The sequence below is a fragment of the Artemia sp. Qi Xiang Cuo genome, chromosome 4 (genome assembly GCF_049724085.1).
Source record: "Artemia sp. Qi Xiang Cuo chromosome 4, ASM4972408v1, whole genome shotgun sequence".
Lineage (NCBI taxonomy): Eukaryota > Metazoa > Arthropoda > Branchiopoda > Anostraca > Artemiidae > Artemia > Artemia sp. Qi Xiang Cuo.
In genome coordinates, this window is record NC_142797.1 from 44774470 (window position 1) to 44790134 (window position 15665).

The 15665-nt window shown below is 35.3% G+C and overlaps 1 protein-coding gene across 3 annotated transcripts in view; it reads right to left on the reverse strand.

Annotated features, from left to right (window-relative positions):
* The window catches only part of LOC148953154 (lysoplasmalogenase TMEM86A-like), a 33059-nt gene that overhangs the window by 9385 nt on the left and 8009 nt on the right, over positions 1-15665 (reverse strand). For 2 of the 3 annotated variants that reach the window (XM_089087554.1, XM_089087552.1), the window contains exon 2: positions 4175-4510. In XM_089087554.1, coding sequence (XP_088943680.1) covers positions 4175-4347 — 173 coding nt within the window. In that variant the 5' untranslated portion in view covers positions 4348-4510. Of the gene's footprint in view, positions 1-4174; positions 4511-4951; positions 5036-15665 lie in introns of all 3 variants that reach the window. The other variant, XM_089087553.1, reaches the window with a different exon arrangement.

Here is a 15665-nt window from a genome sequence, read left to right on the forward strand (position 1 = left end):
AAGGAATAAAATACTGGTTAAAATTCTATTTCTGTCGGGCTGATCTGGGTCATTGAAAATTAATTTTATGGGAAAAGCTAGTTCGACCTGAACTTCTAATTTATCGGATTGGCCAGTGTTATTCTGGGACCCACCCCGAGGCAAGTTCTTTTCATGGATGCAGTGATTTCGTAGTTAGTTCGTCTTTAGACTTAAGAGTCTACGTTTAGAGCCTGTGTTTAGAGTTAGTGTTGAGAGTTTGTCGAAGTTGACATTGGAGTAAAATAGTGAATTTCTACTACTGTATGAGATTTTTCCCTGAATCCTGGCAGAGTAAGAAAAGCGCTTTGAGAAGTACCATTATTGTAATATCAACATGAGGGTCAGTTTCCCCTCTAAAGAAACATTTGGAGGTATTATGGTGAAAAAGAGAGTAGTACCTCGGACCAAACAGTGTGGCCCTTACTCTCCCCTCGAAAAGTAGTAAACAAAGGTATTCTCTAACGACAGCCAGTAGTGGCACTGATTCAACTTTGCCACAAACTTGGCACCCCCAGATTACTCTGGTGACTTTGGAGTCTCCTACACTGGTGGCAGCGACTAAGTGGAGCTATCAGGAGCACTGATAGTTAAAAGAATACGTGCTTTCCAAAGATTTGGGCTTAATTATTAGCCTATAAAATATTAGCAAATAAAAATATCCTTATAGACTATTGCTCTATAAGGATAACGGCAAATTTGAAAACAAGTGTGGTTAACACACAAAATATTTACACGATATTAAGCAAAACTTGATGGGCCGTTGCCTAACATGAAATGAAAGCTTAAAAAACTAAAATATTTCACGACAAATGAGCTTGTTAGATACTGTCGGCTAATTGAAACGTAACAATTTTTCCTGAGATATCACCAGAAGTAAATTTGACCATTCAAGGAAGTACTTTGATGTGAATTAAAGTGATTTTTGGTAGCTGAATTTTGGATTGATGTCGGACGGATCAAATAGAAAAAAAAGGTCTAGACAAGGAGAGGACTTAATTGAATTTTATATTAACTCGAAAAAAATTACCACTGTGACACAAAGTAAAGCCATTTCATATTTGCATTCATACGAAACTTCCGCTAGGGATATTCAAGAAAATTCACCATTAAGCGAAACCCCATTTTTGTCAGTTGATAAAATGGCCAATCATTACCCAATGTCTGCATTTGCATCTTCCGCAAAGACGGTAAGGTCCCAAATTAATGCACATGAAAAACGCAATGAGACTAAAACCAAGTATCAAGAAGAATTATTTCCAAAAACACGATACTCAGACAGAGAAACAGAGATGGGGACAGAAATAATAAAATCGGGAAGGAGCACACCCGGCAATATGAAAGGTTACCAAGTGGATATGGAGGTTGTAATACAGAAGGAGAAAAATGAAGGAAACATATTATATGAAAATACGCGGGAACCGAGACAAACTCACCCCTCAGAAGCCAGGCAAAATGGAGGGGAGTCGACGGTCAGAGATAATACATATACAGGACAAATAAATATACAGAAAATAGACTCAGAAAATGAATTAAGAGAATATAACAGCAGAGGAAATCAAAGTAGACCGAGTACTAGGCATAGCGTAGGCTCAATATCCAGCAGGGAGTCCCGAAAACATAATCATTCAGATATGACACAATATATATTAAATTTTATGAAGGAAGAAAGAGAAAGTTAGAGAATGAAAAGAGGAGGGAGATAGAATAGAAAGAGAGAGAAAGAACAGCCAGAGAACGAAAAGAGGAGAAATGATAGAATAGCTAGAGAACGAAAAGAAGAAGCGAATAGGAGGTTATTAATGGAAGTGATTGCAGGGACAAATTCTCAAGGGCCTCAAAGACCGTTTGCATTAGATTTAATGCGGACGGTAAACCTCCAACCAATAAAAAAGAATCAAACCTACGAAGAGGTAAGTCAATATATTAAAAAAGTACAATTGTAAGTTATTGGCAGGTATCTTTTACTAAATGAAAAAAACTCCAGAACTTGAAATATATACACCTCCACCTTACATAAAATAGTAGAAGAAAGCCGCCTTATCTAAGAAACGAAAAAAAATGATATTCCAGTTCCAAATGCTAATAATCCGGTAAATTGTGAATCCTCCAGGCATTGTTCTAAAAACTTCCAAAATAGAGATGAGAAAGTAACACATAAAACGACAGCCTGGGCCATGGCCCATAATAATAATGAAAAAAAATTATGCGTTTGCAGAATCGCATAAAACATACGATGAATTAAATAGACAGTTGATAGAAATAGCTATCAATTCTAGTAGCGATCAAACTTACGTACGAATTAATTTGATTAACAAAAAAAGAATTTAACTATTCAGATACAGTCACGACGCGATGTTATTATAAAAGAAAGAAAGACGGAACAATCCAGAAAAAAAATAAAGGTAGGCTTAGTACCTACTGTTACAGTAAATTTTATCATAGGAAGAGACTTTGGAGATATCAGGAATAACCTATCCTTAAAAGCGACTTCTATAACGGTGGGAGATGCAGAAATGGCCAGGCCACCCAGTATTGAAAATGAGACGCGTAAAATTGATTTTTCGGGAAAGTTTTAGAAAATAACAAACTTCAAAATACATATACAAAATATGCAGCACTGACAAGTAGAAGATGAAGCTCTTAGTGAGCCACAGAAAAATGAGAACAAATTTATAGTACACGCTTTGCCATTCCAGTTACAACTGAGTCAATTCGCTCCTTACTTAAAGTTCGTTACTACGAACTGTTTGATATAAAGTTGACGTATTGCTTACGCAGGGAATGCAGCCAGAGGGAAAGAGAAGTAACTGATGATTTATCTTCCTATGGTTATATGTAAAATTTCTTATAAGGGACATATTTATGTTAGTGAGAAATTGCAAGAATTATGACTTGGACCTAGGTCGAGTTATATGATTATTGTTTCAGAGATTGGAAAAGTTGATTATCATTCCATGATCTCTACATCAAAGAAAGCAGCTTCTCACTACCCAGTTTCTTGCATTTCAGAGTTTGAACACCAAAACTAGAATAGTATATCTGTCCCATACTATTAGTTGCCTATATTGTTAGTTTTCCGCTAATAATCAATTAGTCATAATCTTAACAGAAACAGTTTGCAAGGTTAAGATCGTTTTATACAACATTAGCCTTAAAACCTTACATTGATATTACTTTTTAAGCAAATTACTAAACATTTCAAGAATAGAGATTATTTATTCGATTCTGATTACTTGAAGAGCTTCGATTTTCATGATTTTTTTTCGTATCCATCGGTTGGCGATGAATATACATATATTTCAAGCCTCCGGACCTAACATAGAGCCCTCCAATCATGCAGACTCAAATTCCTTGCATAACTAATTTGCACCATGGTTTGGCATGACCATCGTTTGTGAATAGTGAACTTCAACTGTTCTGATATTTGTGTGAGATCATAAGCTTTAGATCTATAATCAGCAAGCTCAAAAACCTTTAAATTCCATTTTAGTAAAAAAAAACAAAAAAAATGAGGGGTGTGAATAGAAGTGGGAAAGCCCAAAGGACCTCACTTCATACTCTTCAGTGATACAGATTTAAAATCTTTTTATGACAAAATTTAACAAGGTGTAACATGTCCAGCTTTCTCTGAACGTATCTATAAAAGTATTCACTAATCCCATAGTTAAGGCGCTTAAACTTGGTGCTAGACAAATCATGTAGCCACCAGATATAGCCGTTTGGCTATGTTTGTTTCATTGTAGAATACTCTCAGGCAAGCATTAGTCAAGCAGTTTAGGTGGGTACTATATTTGTTTTATTGTAAAATACTTTCAGGCAAGAACTGTGTCAGCTTTAGTATAGAGGCCAAGCAGTTAAGGTGGGTACTGTGTTTGTTCTAAACTAAAATACTCTCAGCAAGCACTTTATAAGCTTGAACAGAGAAGTCAAGCAATTGAGATGGGGTACAGCTCCCCTAAATATAAGATAATTCCTTGTTTTTTTTTCTCTTAACATAGTCTTTTACTACGTTTTTAAAAACAAACCTTTCATTTTCTTTTTTTAAATTTAAGATGAACAGGAGACATTTTAACATCTTAAGTAGAAAAATCTCCTGGTTAGCATTCAAAACAGCTATTTTTTTTGTTATACCTTCTACCATGGCGGACCTTACCTCTTTTTGGAATCTTTTGAATTGGAGATGGCGTAGTAAATAAGGTAACAAACTGGAAGACATTTATATATTGCTTTTAACTCTGGTCTTATTTCTTTGTCCATTCCTTTGCCAAAGAACAGCATTGTAAGAGAGGCAAATGGCAACATTTTTATGGATATGCTTCTATCCATTATTGTTTAGCTTGGTTGATCAACGGAGCTTAGTGATTTCTTCTCTTTACTTCAGATTTCTTTTGTAAAATCTTCAATTTACCAATGCTTGATTTATAGCTTGTTTACTGTTTTTCTATTTGACAGCCTGCGAATAAAGTTGCTCTAAGCACCGGATTTCAACCTAAAAAAAAACAGAGTTAATTATCAGGCAAAAGTAAAGTACCAGCAGATAAAGTTGACCAGGAGAAAACCAAAATTAGCCCATTTTCGACAATTACTGCTACCAGAAAATCCTATGGGTGCTCAATAAATAATTAATACTAGCAGTTAAACCTACAATGAATAAACAGGGTCCTACGGGAGAAACGTAATATCTGAGCCTATAAAGACATTGTTATTTCACATGCTTGTCAATGACATGCATTTTTATTAAGCGGTGTGAAATATAATTAGCATTCTTCTGAGATTGGAGACGATAGTTCGTTTCACATTTCGCAATATCTGAAAAACCTACCTAGACAATATCATTGTCCTGTTTACTTCTAGTGAATTACTAGTTTACTTCTTCTTTTTTTCCCCCTTTTTTCCTCAAACATAATAAGTATAAAAAAATTTTACTGACCTAGAGAATGCACCTGCGACCCTGTCTTCAAGAATAGATGTGCTTAGCCACTCAGCTATCAAACTGTTGCTGGTGTCATTTTACCTATACGTTTAGACCCAAGAAAAAAGAAAATATATCAATAAGATTAAACAATAAGATGAGTATTTCAACTCACCTTACAAATAAAATGAATTGAGACTTTCAGTAGGAGACGGGGAGGAGAATGTTGAACTAAATCCATACATTTTTTTTTAATTCAGGCCTTCAAAGGAAAATGAAGAGCAATATTACAACCTAATACGTGCATAAATACAGTCTTTGAGTGACTACTGAAGCTAGTCCTTGAGGTAATGCCCATTACTTTTTATTATGAACATTTTTAGTTTTCTCTCCCAAAATCCCCCCCCCCCAAAAAAAAAATTATGTTTCATTATATAGTTATTGCCATTGAGGTTTTATTATTTATTATTCTTGAGATTTTATTTTTTTTATATATATATATGTATATATATATATATATATATATATATATATATATATATATATATATATATATATATATATATATATATATATATATATATATATATATATATATATATATACATTCAATAAAATATTTCTTCAACTTTGAAACTTGGCATTACTTCAACTTTGGCTAAAATTCTTCTTAGGAAAAAGCAGACTAGAAGATTTTTACATTTTTAGACAATTTTCATTTTCTATTACATTTAATTGTTACGATCAGCTCATTCTTAGATGATATTTTGTTATTTTAGGTAATTTAAAGGCAATGTTTTAATATTAGAAACAACTTATATCCCATATTAGAATGAGTTAGGTGAGTTTATAAGATGAATTAGGTGCCTTTGTGTGTAATCTACTGCATTATTTCGCGGGATTAACACTTTTTTCAGTCGAATTTCCCTCATTGAGACGTTTAACGGAGTAAATTTCAGTGGATCAGAGCTATGTTAGACAAATTTTATGTTTAAGGAGATTTACATGTTAAATAAGGAGGAGTACACATTTTTGGTTACATTTTCAGGTCAGAGACTATTCAAAGTCAACATTGTAGCAAATCAGCGCTACTCTGGAAAATCTTTGATGTTTAACAATATTTATTTGTTAAATTAGAAAAAACTAAGTTCAGTCATAAGATATATTCCACATTCATTTGGAATCTACTCTATGTATTCTGTTCCTATGTGTATTTTACTCCTCTTAATAGACCTAACTCATATATTCTTAGTCCAAGCTTCCTTTTTGAAGAATCTAATGGAACATATTTTAGTGTATCAGAGCTATTATGCACAAAATTTGTTTTCGGAGGAGATCCCGGGAGGGTACTCTCCGTGAGGGAGGGGGGGGGGGTAAACGCTTAGAACTAGGTGGCCGGCGTTTACTCCCCCCCCCCGTGGATTATACCTACCCGGGAAATACCCCCTCCCCCCGTGGAAAAAAAGGCTTTCCAAATTCGAGAATTTTTTTTAGTTTGTTTTTTTAATTTCCGTAGGGGGAAGAAATTTAGGTACTTGTATATTATGCGCCGGTCACTCAAGTTTACGCAATGTAAAATTCGAGAAAACACCGGTTTTTTCGTTAGTTTCTTCGTTACTTTAGAAATAAATTTGGGCTATAGGTTTGCACATTAAAGGGGGGTAAAGTATAGTGGGTCTGCATGCAAAATGTGTTTGGTACAATTATTCTCCATATTAGATAGATAGATAAATAAGTGTATTTTAAAGCTAAATATACGGTCATGAACAGAGTAAAATAACATAGGCTAACTGAAAGGCACAAACAACATAAAATTTGATCAGCGATCATCGTAAAACACTTAAATGAAACACGACATTAGCCTAATAATAGTACTCTTAATACTTTGAAAAACGGTCATTGAAAAAAAAACACTTAAAGCCTGGAGGAAAAAAAGCACTTAAACGAAACATTACATCTACTTTATGCTGGGATTTTTTTTTTTTTTTTATTTAACAAAATTTCCAGATACCTCGCTATTCTTCAGTAATTTGTGAGTGGCTATATGCCTAAAAAATTGTTTTCTGATTTAAAACTATCCAAATACTTTACCCCCCCCCCCTTCTTATGTGCAAATATATAGTCCAAATTGTATATTTTCCGTATATTCTGTCACTTCTCTTTGTCTTGTCTCGCGCTAAGCTGAAAAAAACTAACGAAGAAACCGGCTTTCTTCTCGAGTTTTACGCAGCGTAAACTTGAGTGAGTTGCCCATAATACACAAGTACCAAAACTCCTTCCCCCTACGGAAATTGAAAAATAAAACTCAAATAAAATTCTCAAATTTGGAAAGCCTTCTTTTCCACGGGGGGGGGGGGTATTTTTCGGGGGTAAAGTATTTGGAGAGTTTGAAGTCAGAAAACAATTCTTTCTGGGTACATGGCAACTAAAAAATTACAGAAGAATAGCGAGGTACCTGTAAATTTTGTTAACTAACTAACAAAAAAAAAAAAAAAAAAAAAAAAAAAAAAAAAAAAAAAAATCCCACTTTAAAATAAATGTAATGTTTCAATTAAGTGTTTTTTCCAAGTGTTAAGTATTTTTTTTTTCCAATGACTGTTTTTAAAAGTATTAAGTAGCCTACTATTATTAGATTAATGTAGTGTTTTATTTAAGCGTTTTATGATGATCGCTGATCAAAGTTTACGTTATTTGTGCCTTTCATTTATGTTATTTTACTGTGTTCTTGTCCGTATATTTGGCTTTAAAATACACTTATTTATCTATCTATCTAATATGCAGAAACTTTACCCCTCCCCCATGCCAATCTATAGCCCAAATTTATTTCTAAAGTAACGAAGAAACTAACAAAAAAACCGGTGTGTTCTCGAGTTTTACACAGCGTGAGTGGCGCATAATACACAAGTACCAAAATTCCTTCCCCCTACGGAAATTAACAAAAAAAAAAACTCAAATAAAATTCCCAAATTTGGAAAGCCTTATTTTCCACGAGGGGGGGAGGGGGCGCAGGGGTATTTTCTGGGGGGAGGATATTTTCTGCGGTGGTGTTTCCCGGGGGATATTTTCCGCGGGGGTATTTTCCAGGGTGGTATTTTATGGGGGGGGGGGGTAATCGCCTGGGGGGGAATTGACTTGAGGAGAATTTCCACTGACATTGGATGGAGAAGAATAGTAACAGCAATTTTTTAATTGAGTAAAACCTTGGGGTTACATCGGTACTTTTCTCGAAGAACACATGTGAGTGTCTTAACATGAAAAAATATATTTTAATCATGTAGCCTAATTTGGAAAATAGATAATTCCATCAGAAAATGAGAGGAATTCTCTCTCATATCAGATTGTTTTTAATTTAGCAAAATCTGGAGAAATATTAAACTTGGTGAACAACAAACAACGAACTGCGTGGATGTTTAGTCACAAAAAAATTATTGAAACATTCTGAACAAAATGAAATTGTATTAAGATTTCGGTAGCAAAAAAAGAAGATGAATAAAAATATGTTGAGACAAAATACAATAATTTTATTAAATATAGTTAGCAAAAATAAAACAAGCAATGAAATTAGGTAAGCAAAATAACCTACTTGTATTAAAATTTGGCGGGCAAAAATCGAATTATAATAAAATTTTGCTAGCATAAAAACACAAAATACGTTCGTTAAAAACTAGTCATCAAAAAACGTAACATTAAAAATTAGTAAACAGAAAAAAGCTGTAGCCTATTAAAACTTAGTGAACAAAAAAGACATGTGTGAAAGCTAGTTAGTAAATAAGCAAGTTGAATTAAACATATGTGAACATAAAAATTATCTTGTAGTAAAATTGAGTTAGCAAAAACGCTAGCATTAAAAATTTAAATAGCCAAAAAATAACTAGCTGTATTAAAAATTGTTGAACAAAAAATATTGTTAAACTTGGTGTAGTGTGTTAAAATTTAGCCACCACAGAGAAGTTGGTGAACAACAAACAACGAATTGTGGTGAAGTTTAGTCACCAAATAAATATTGAAACAAGCTGAACAAAAAAAGATTGTATTAAACATTAGGTAGCAAAAAAAGATTATTAAAAATTTGTAGAGAGAAAATAGATTAAGTTTTATTAAATATATTTAGCAAAAACGAAATAAGCAATAAAATTTTGTAAGAAAAACTACTTGTATTAAAACTTGGTGGGCAAAAATTGAATTGGAATAAAATTTTGATAGCATAAAAAAATTAAAACACGTTCGTTAAAAACTAGTTACCAAAAAAGGTAAAATTGGAAATGAATGAACAAAAAAAGCTGTATTAAAACTTAGTGAACAAAAACGACATGTTGTACAAAAGCTAGTTAGTAAAAAATCAAGTTGAATTAAATGTTTGTAAACATAAATATTATCTTGTAGTAAAATTGAGTTATCAAAATTACTAGCAGAAAAAATTTAAATAGCCAAAAAATAACTAGTTCTGTTAAAACTTGTCGAACAAAAAATTTTGTTCAATTTGGTGAAGTGTGTTAAAATTTAGTCACCACAGAAAAGTTGTGTTAAAAACTAATGAAACAAAAAAAAGTTGTTTTAAAAGCTGGTAAGAAAAAAATAGATTATTTAGTTGGTAGAAAAAAAAATTAGATAATATAGTTTGTAGAAAAAAAAGGGTTGTCTTAAAAATTAGTCAACAAAAAAACTACTTGTATTAAAACTGTGTTACGAAAAAACCCAGTTAGATTATAATATTGTTAGCAAAACATCACGTTTACTCAAATTTAGCTGGCAAAAATAAAATGTATTAAGGATTAGTTAACAAAAGTAAATTGTTATTAAAACTTAGCGAACAAAAAACACTAGTTGCATCAAAACTCAGTGAACAAAAAACATGTTGTTAAACTTAGTTAGTCATAAAGGCAAGTATTATTAAAACTTTAAGAGCCCAAAAATCATCTTGTATTAAAATTTAGTTAGTAGACAAAACTAGTGTTAAAAAATTAGTCAACAAAAAAAATAGTTGCATTAAAGTTGGTGACTGAATAAAATTATTTCAAGTTGTATTACAAATTTGGCAAGCTGAAAATAAGTTGCATCAAAACTTAGTGAACAACAAAATTGTATTAAGACTTAGTCATAGGCAGCGCAATAGTAAAGAATAATGTTGGCAAAATGTTTTTTTTTCTTTTAGACCAGAGCACTTCATATCAAAAGAGTTGTCATAGAAACTTCGAAAAAGGCTCATTCTATTGGAAATTGGAAGGGCTTGTGCCCTTTTTAATAGCCAAAAGTGATTGAAAGGTAACTAACACCGTTTCCACGCCCACTATTTCCCCAAACACATCCAATCAAAATTTTGAGATAGCCATTTTGTTAAAAGTAGTTGAAAGATCTGGAAATTATGTCTTTGAGGGTCACACTCCCCCCAGAGCCCTCAGGGTAAGGCTTGTAAGTTACGCCCTGGGGGCATATAAGGTTGAAACTGACCCTTTTTAATAGCTGAAAGTTATTGAACGGCGACCAACTCCCCTCTCAAGCCCACCATTTCCCCAAACAAATCCAATCAAAATTTCGAGATGGACATTTTGTTCAACGTATTTGAAATTTCTGGAAATTAGGTATTTAAGGATAACAACCCCCCCCCCCAGACCTCAGGGCAAGGGTTGTAAGTTATGCCCTGGGGGCATATAAGGTTTTTGTAGAAAGCGTTCTTGTAAGCCTGACGGATCTCAAATGAGCGCTTCAGACGTAAACGAGTTCTTTGCTGGCATTCGTACCACCTACCCCTCAATTACAGAGGCCGAACTAGTTTATCTTTTAGTCGATTGTGAAACTGACGAAATAAAACAGTTCATTAAATTTGCTGTTTATAAAGAACTTAAAAAACTAAAACCGAATTGCTCTTCCTACCCTGGTGAGTTACCGGTCAAACTTATTGCCGAATATGCCTTGTTTTTAGCCAAACCATTGGCATCAATCATCAATCAGTGCTTCAGTGAACAAACCTTTCACGATGCTTGGAAGCGAGCCTATGTTCGCGTAATGCCCAAAGTTAAAGGACCTAAGACACGTGATCAGTTAAGACCTATTTCGATCACACCGAACTTTGCTAAAGTTGCAGAATTTTTCGTGTATCGTGAACTTCTCACGGACATTTCACCGTCACTTGACCCCTTCCAGTATGGTTGCTTGAAGGGATGCAGCACATCTGTTTATTTAGTACGGCTTTATAACCTAGTAGTTGAATGGTTAGAGTTTGGAAGCTCGTTTGTAGATTTACTTCTGGTAGACTACCGAAAGGCATTTGATTTGATTAAGCACCCTCTTGCCGCCCGGAATCTCAAGTCAATGGGTGCCCGTAAGTACATCCTCCAATTAATAATTGATTTCGTACGTCACAGGTATAAAAAGTGTACGCCCTTTTTCCCGGTGACATTGAATCGGAATGGGTGGAAATTACATGTGGCGCCCCACAAGGTACCAAATTAGCAGCTCTTCTTTTCCTGGCTGTTATCAACTATGTAGTTTCTGACTTTGACGATCATTTTAAATTCTTCGATGATTTGTCTGCGCTTCTTAAATACCACGTAAAGGATTCGCAAGCTGTAGCCCAGTTCGACCCAAATTTTTCCGATCAGTTTAAATCACAGTGTACTGCGAACAGTCTTCAAATTAATGAGAATAAATCAAAGGTTTTGAGGTTCAACCCACTTAAACACGATTTTACCTGCCCTGCGACTTTGTTCCCTTCTGCCTCGTGTGCGACTATCTTGGGCGTCACCTTTAGTGTGGACTGTTCGTTCTCTATTCATGTACAAGAGCTGGTTAAGAAGGGACATTATGTTATGCGGACACTGGTGGCGATGCGCCGCCTAGGTTTTCCAGTGTATAAGCTGAAAACCGCGTACCTCACTTTTATTCGACCCATCCTTGAATATGCGTGTCCCGTCTGGGGCCCACACAAGTTCATCACATAGATTACTTAAGTGATGATTTGGAGGGGATCCAGAAACAAGCTGTAAAGATCATTCTTTGCGACAAATATGTAGATTATAGCTCCGCTCTGAAGTCACTTGAAATACCAAGCCTTCGCGATCGCCGTTTTCAGCTGATGATTCGTTTTGGCCAGTTTTTATTGTCTAGTCCTGTACATAGGACAATATTACAACCTGAAATGCCTGTCCGCGCAAATACCAAAATCAAAAGCAAACTTATGCCCGTCTCGTGCCGCACAAACAGACTTAGTAACTCCTTTATTCCTTTTTTTACAAGTACATTTAATTAAATGTAGAGAAGTGTTTTTATGTAAAAAAGTTTTCATGTAAAAAACAGCGCCTTTTAGTGCATTTTTTTAATGTGTCTATGACAGCTGTTTTTCATTAAAATGATTCTATGATTCTATGATTCTAAAAACTTCAAAAAGGGCTCATTCAATTGGAAACTGAAAAGGCTAGTGCCTTTTTTAATAGATGAAAGTGATTGGATGAAATTTAACCCCCTCTCTTGCCCACCATTTCCCCAAACACATGCAATCAAAATTCTGAGATATCTAGTTTGTTCAACGTAGTAGAAGGTTCTAAAATTAGGTATTTTAGGATGATAACCCCCTCACAGCCCTCAGGACAAGGTTGTATGTTATGCCCTGGGGGGATATAAGGTATTTATAGAAAGCTTTGTCTTAGAAACTTCAAAAAGGGCTCGTTTGATTGGAAATTGAAAGGGCTAGTGCCCTTTTTAATACTCGAAAGTGATCGGAGGGAAACTAACCCCCTCTCACGCCCACCATTTCCCCAAACACATCCAATAAAAATTTTGAGATGGACATTTTGTTCAATGTAGCTGAAAGTTCTGGAAATTATGCCTTTGAGGATAACAAACCCCCCACATCCCTCAGGGCAAGGGTGGCAAGTTATGCCCTGGAGGCGTATAAGGTTTTTATAGAAAGCATTGTAGTAAAAACTTCAAGAAGCGCTCATTCCATTGGAAATTGAAAGGGCTAGTGCACTTTTTAATAGTTGAAAGTGATTGGAGAAAAACCAACCCCTCTCTCTGCCCACCATTTCCCCAAACACGTGCAATCAAAATTTTCAGATATCCAGTTTGTTCAACGTAGTTGAAAGTTCTGAAAATTTGGTATTCTAGGATGATAACCCCCTCACAGCCCTCATGGCGAAGGCTGTAATTTATGTCCTTGGGGCACATAAGGTTTTTATAGAAAGCGTTGTTGTAGAAACTTCAAAAACGGCTCATTTGATTAGAAACTGAGAGTCCTAGTGCCCTTTTTAATAGTCAAAAGTGATTGGAGAGCAACTAACCCCCCTCTCACGCCCATCATTTCCCCAAACACAACCAATCAAAATTTTGAGATTGCCATTTTGTTCAAGTTCTGGAAATTAGTTAAGGTTTTTATAGAAAGTGTTGTTTTAGAAACTTCAAAAAGGGCTCATTCGATTTGAAATTGAAAGGGCTAGTGTCCTTTTTAATAGTTGAAAGTGATTGAAGGGTAGCGAACCTCCTTCCTACGCCCGCCATTTCCCCAAACACATCCAATCAAAACTTCAAGAAAGACATTTTGTTCACTGTAGTTGAAAGTCCTGGAAATTAGGTCTTTAAGGATGACAACCCCCCACAGCCCTCATGGCAAGGGTTGTAAGTTATTTCCTCGGGGTATATAAGGTTTTTATAGAAAGCGTCGTCGTAAAAACTTCAAAAAGGGCTAATTCGATTGGAAATTAAAAGGGCTAGTGCCCTTTTTAATAGTTAAAACTGATTGGAGGAAAACTAACCCGCTCTCTTGCCCACCATTTCCCCAAACACATGCAATCAAAATTTTGAGATATCCAGTTTTTTCAACGTAGTTGAAAGTTCTGGAAATTAGGCATTTGAGGATGATAACCCCCTTACAGCCCTCAAGGAAAGGGTTATAAGGTATGCATTGGGGGCATATATGGTTTTTATAGAAAGTGTTGTCATAGAAAACTTCAAACAGGGCTCATTTGATTGGAAATTGAAAGGGCTAGTATCTTTTTTAATAGTCAAAAGTGAATGAAGATACTAACCCAATCTCACACCCAGCATTTCCCCAAACACATCCAATCAAAATTTTGAGATTGCCATTTTGTTCAACATTGCTGAAAGTTCTGGATATTATGCCTATGAGGATAACAAACCCCCTACATCCCTCAGGGTAAGAGTTGTTAGTTACGCCCTGGGTATATATAAGGTTTTTATAGATAGCGTTGTCCTATAAACTTCAAAAAGGCCTCATTCAATTGGAAATTGAAAGCGCTAGTGCCCTTTTTAATAGTTGACAGTGATTGGAAGGCAACTAACCTTCCTCTCATGACCACCATTTCCCCAAACACATGCAATCGAAATTGTGAGATAGACATTTTGTTCAATGTAGTTGAAAGTTCTGGAAATTAGGTATTTGAGGATGATAACCCCCTTACAGCCCTCAAGGCAAGGGTTGTAATTTATGCCATGGGGGCTTATAAGATGTTTATAGAAAGTGTTGTCGTAGAAACTTCAAAAAGTGTTCATTTGATTGTAAATTGCAAGGGCTAGTGCCCTTTTTAAGAGTCGAAAGTTTAATGGAGAGCAACTAATCCCCCTCTCACGCCCAACGTTTCCCCAAAAATATCGAATCAAAATTTTGATAGGCCTATTGTCATTTTGTTCAACGTAGCTGAAAGTTCTGGAAATTGTGTCTTTGAGGATAGCAAACCCCCCGCATACCTCAGGTCAAGGGTTGTATGTTATACCCTGGGGGCATATAAGGTTTTATACATAGTGTTGTCCTAGAAACATTCAAAAAGGGCTCATTCAATTGGAAATTGAAAGGGCTAGCGTCCTTTTTAATAGTCAAAAGTCATTGGAGGGCAACTAACCCCCCTCTCATGCCCACCATTCCCCGAACACATCCCACCAAAATTTTGAGATAGCCATTTTTTTCAACGTAGTTGACAGTTCTAGAAATTAAGTCTCTGAGTATGACAACCCCCCACAGCCATCAGGGCAAGGGTTGTAAGTAATGCCCTGAGGGCATTTAAGGTTTTATATAGAAAGTGTTGTTGTAGAAACTTCAATAGTGTCCTTTTTAATAGTCAAAAGTGATTGGAGGGCAACTAGCCCCCTTTCACACCCACCATTTCTCCCAAACGCATCCAATTAAAAATTTTGACACAGCCATTTTTTCAACGTAGTTGAAAGTTCTGGAAATTACAACTTTGAGGATGACAACCTTCCCCCAGCCATCACGGCAAGGGTTGTAAGTTATGCCCTGAGGGCATATAAGGTTTTAATGGAAAGCGCTGTCGTAAAATCTTCAAAAAGGGCTCATTCGATTGCAAATTGAAAGGACTAGTACCCTTTTTAATAGTCAAAAGTGATTGGAGGGCAACTAGCCCCCTCTCACGCCAATCACTTCCCCCAAACACATCCAATCAAATTTTGAGATAGCCATTTTGTTCAACGAAGTTTAAAGTTCTGGAATAAGTCTTTGAGGATGACAACCCCCCCCCCCAAAAAAAACTCTCAGGGTAAGGGTCGTAAGTCATGCCTTGGAGGCAAATAAGGTTTTTATAGGAAGTGTTGTTGTAAAAACTTCAAAAAGGGCTCATTCAATTGGAATCTGAAAGGGCTAGTACCCTTTTTAAAAATTTAAAGTTACTGGAGGGACCTAACCCCCTTCTCACGCACACCATTTCCCCAAACACATCCAATCAAAACTTGGAAATAGCCATTTTGTTTCAACTTAGTTGAAAGTTCT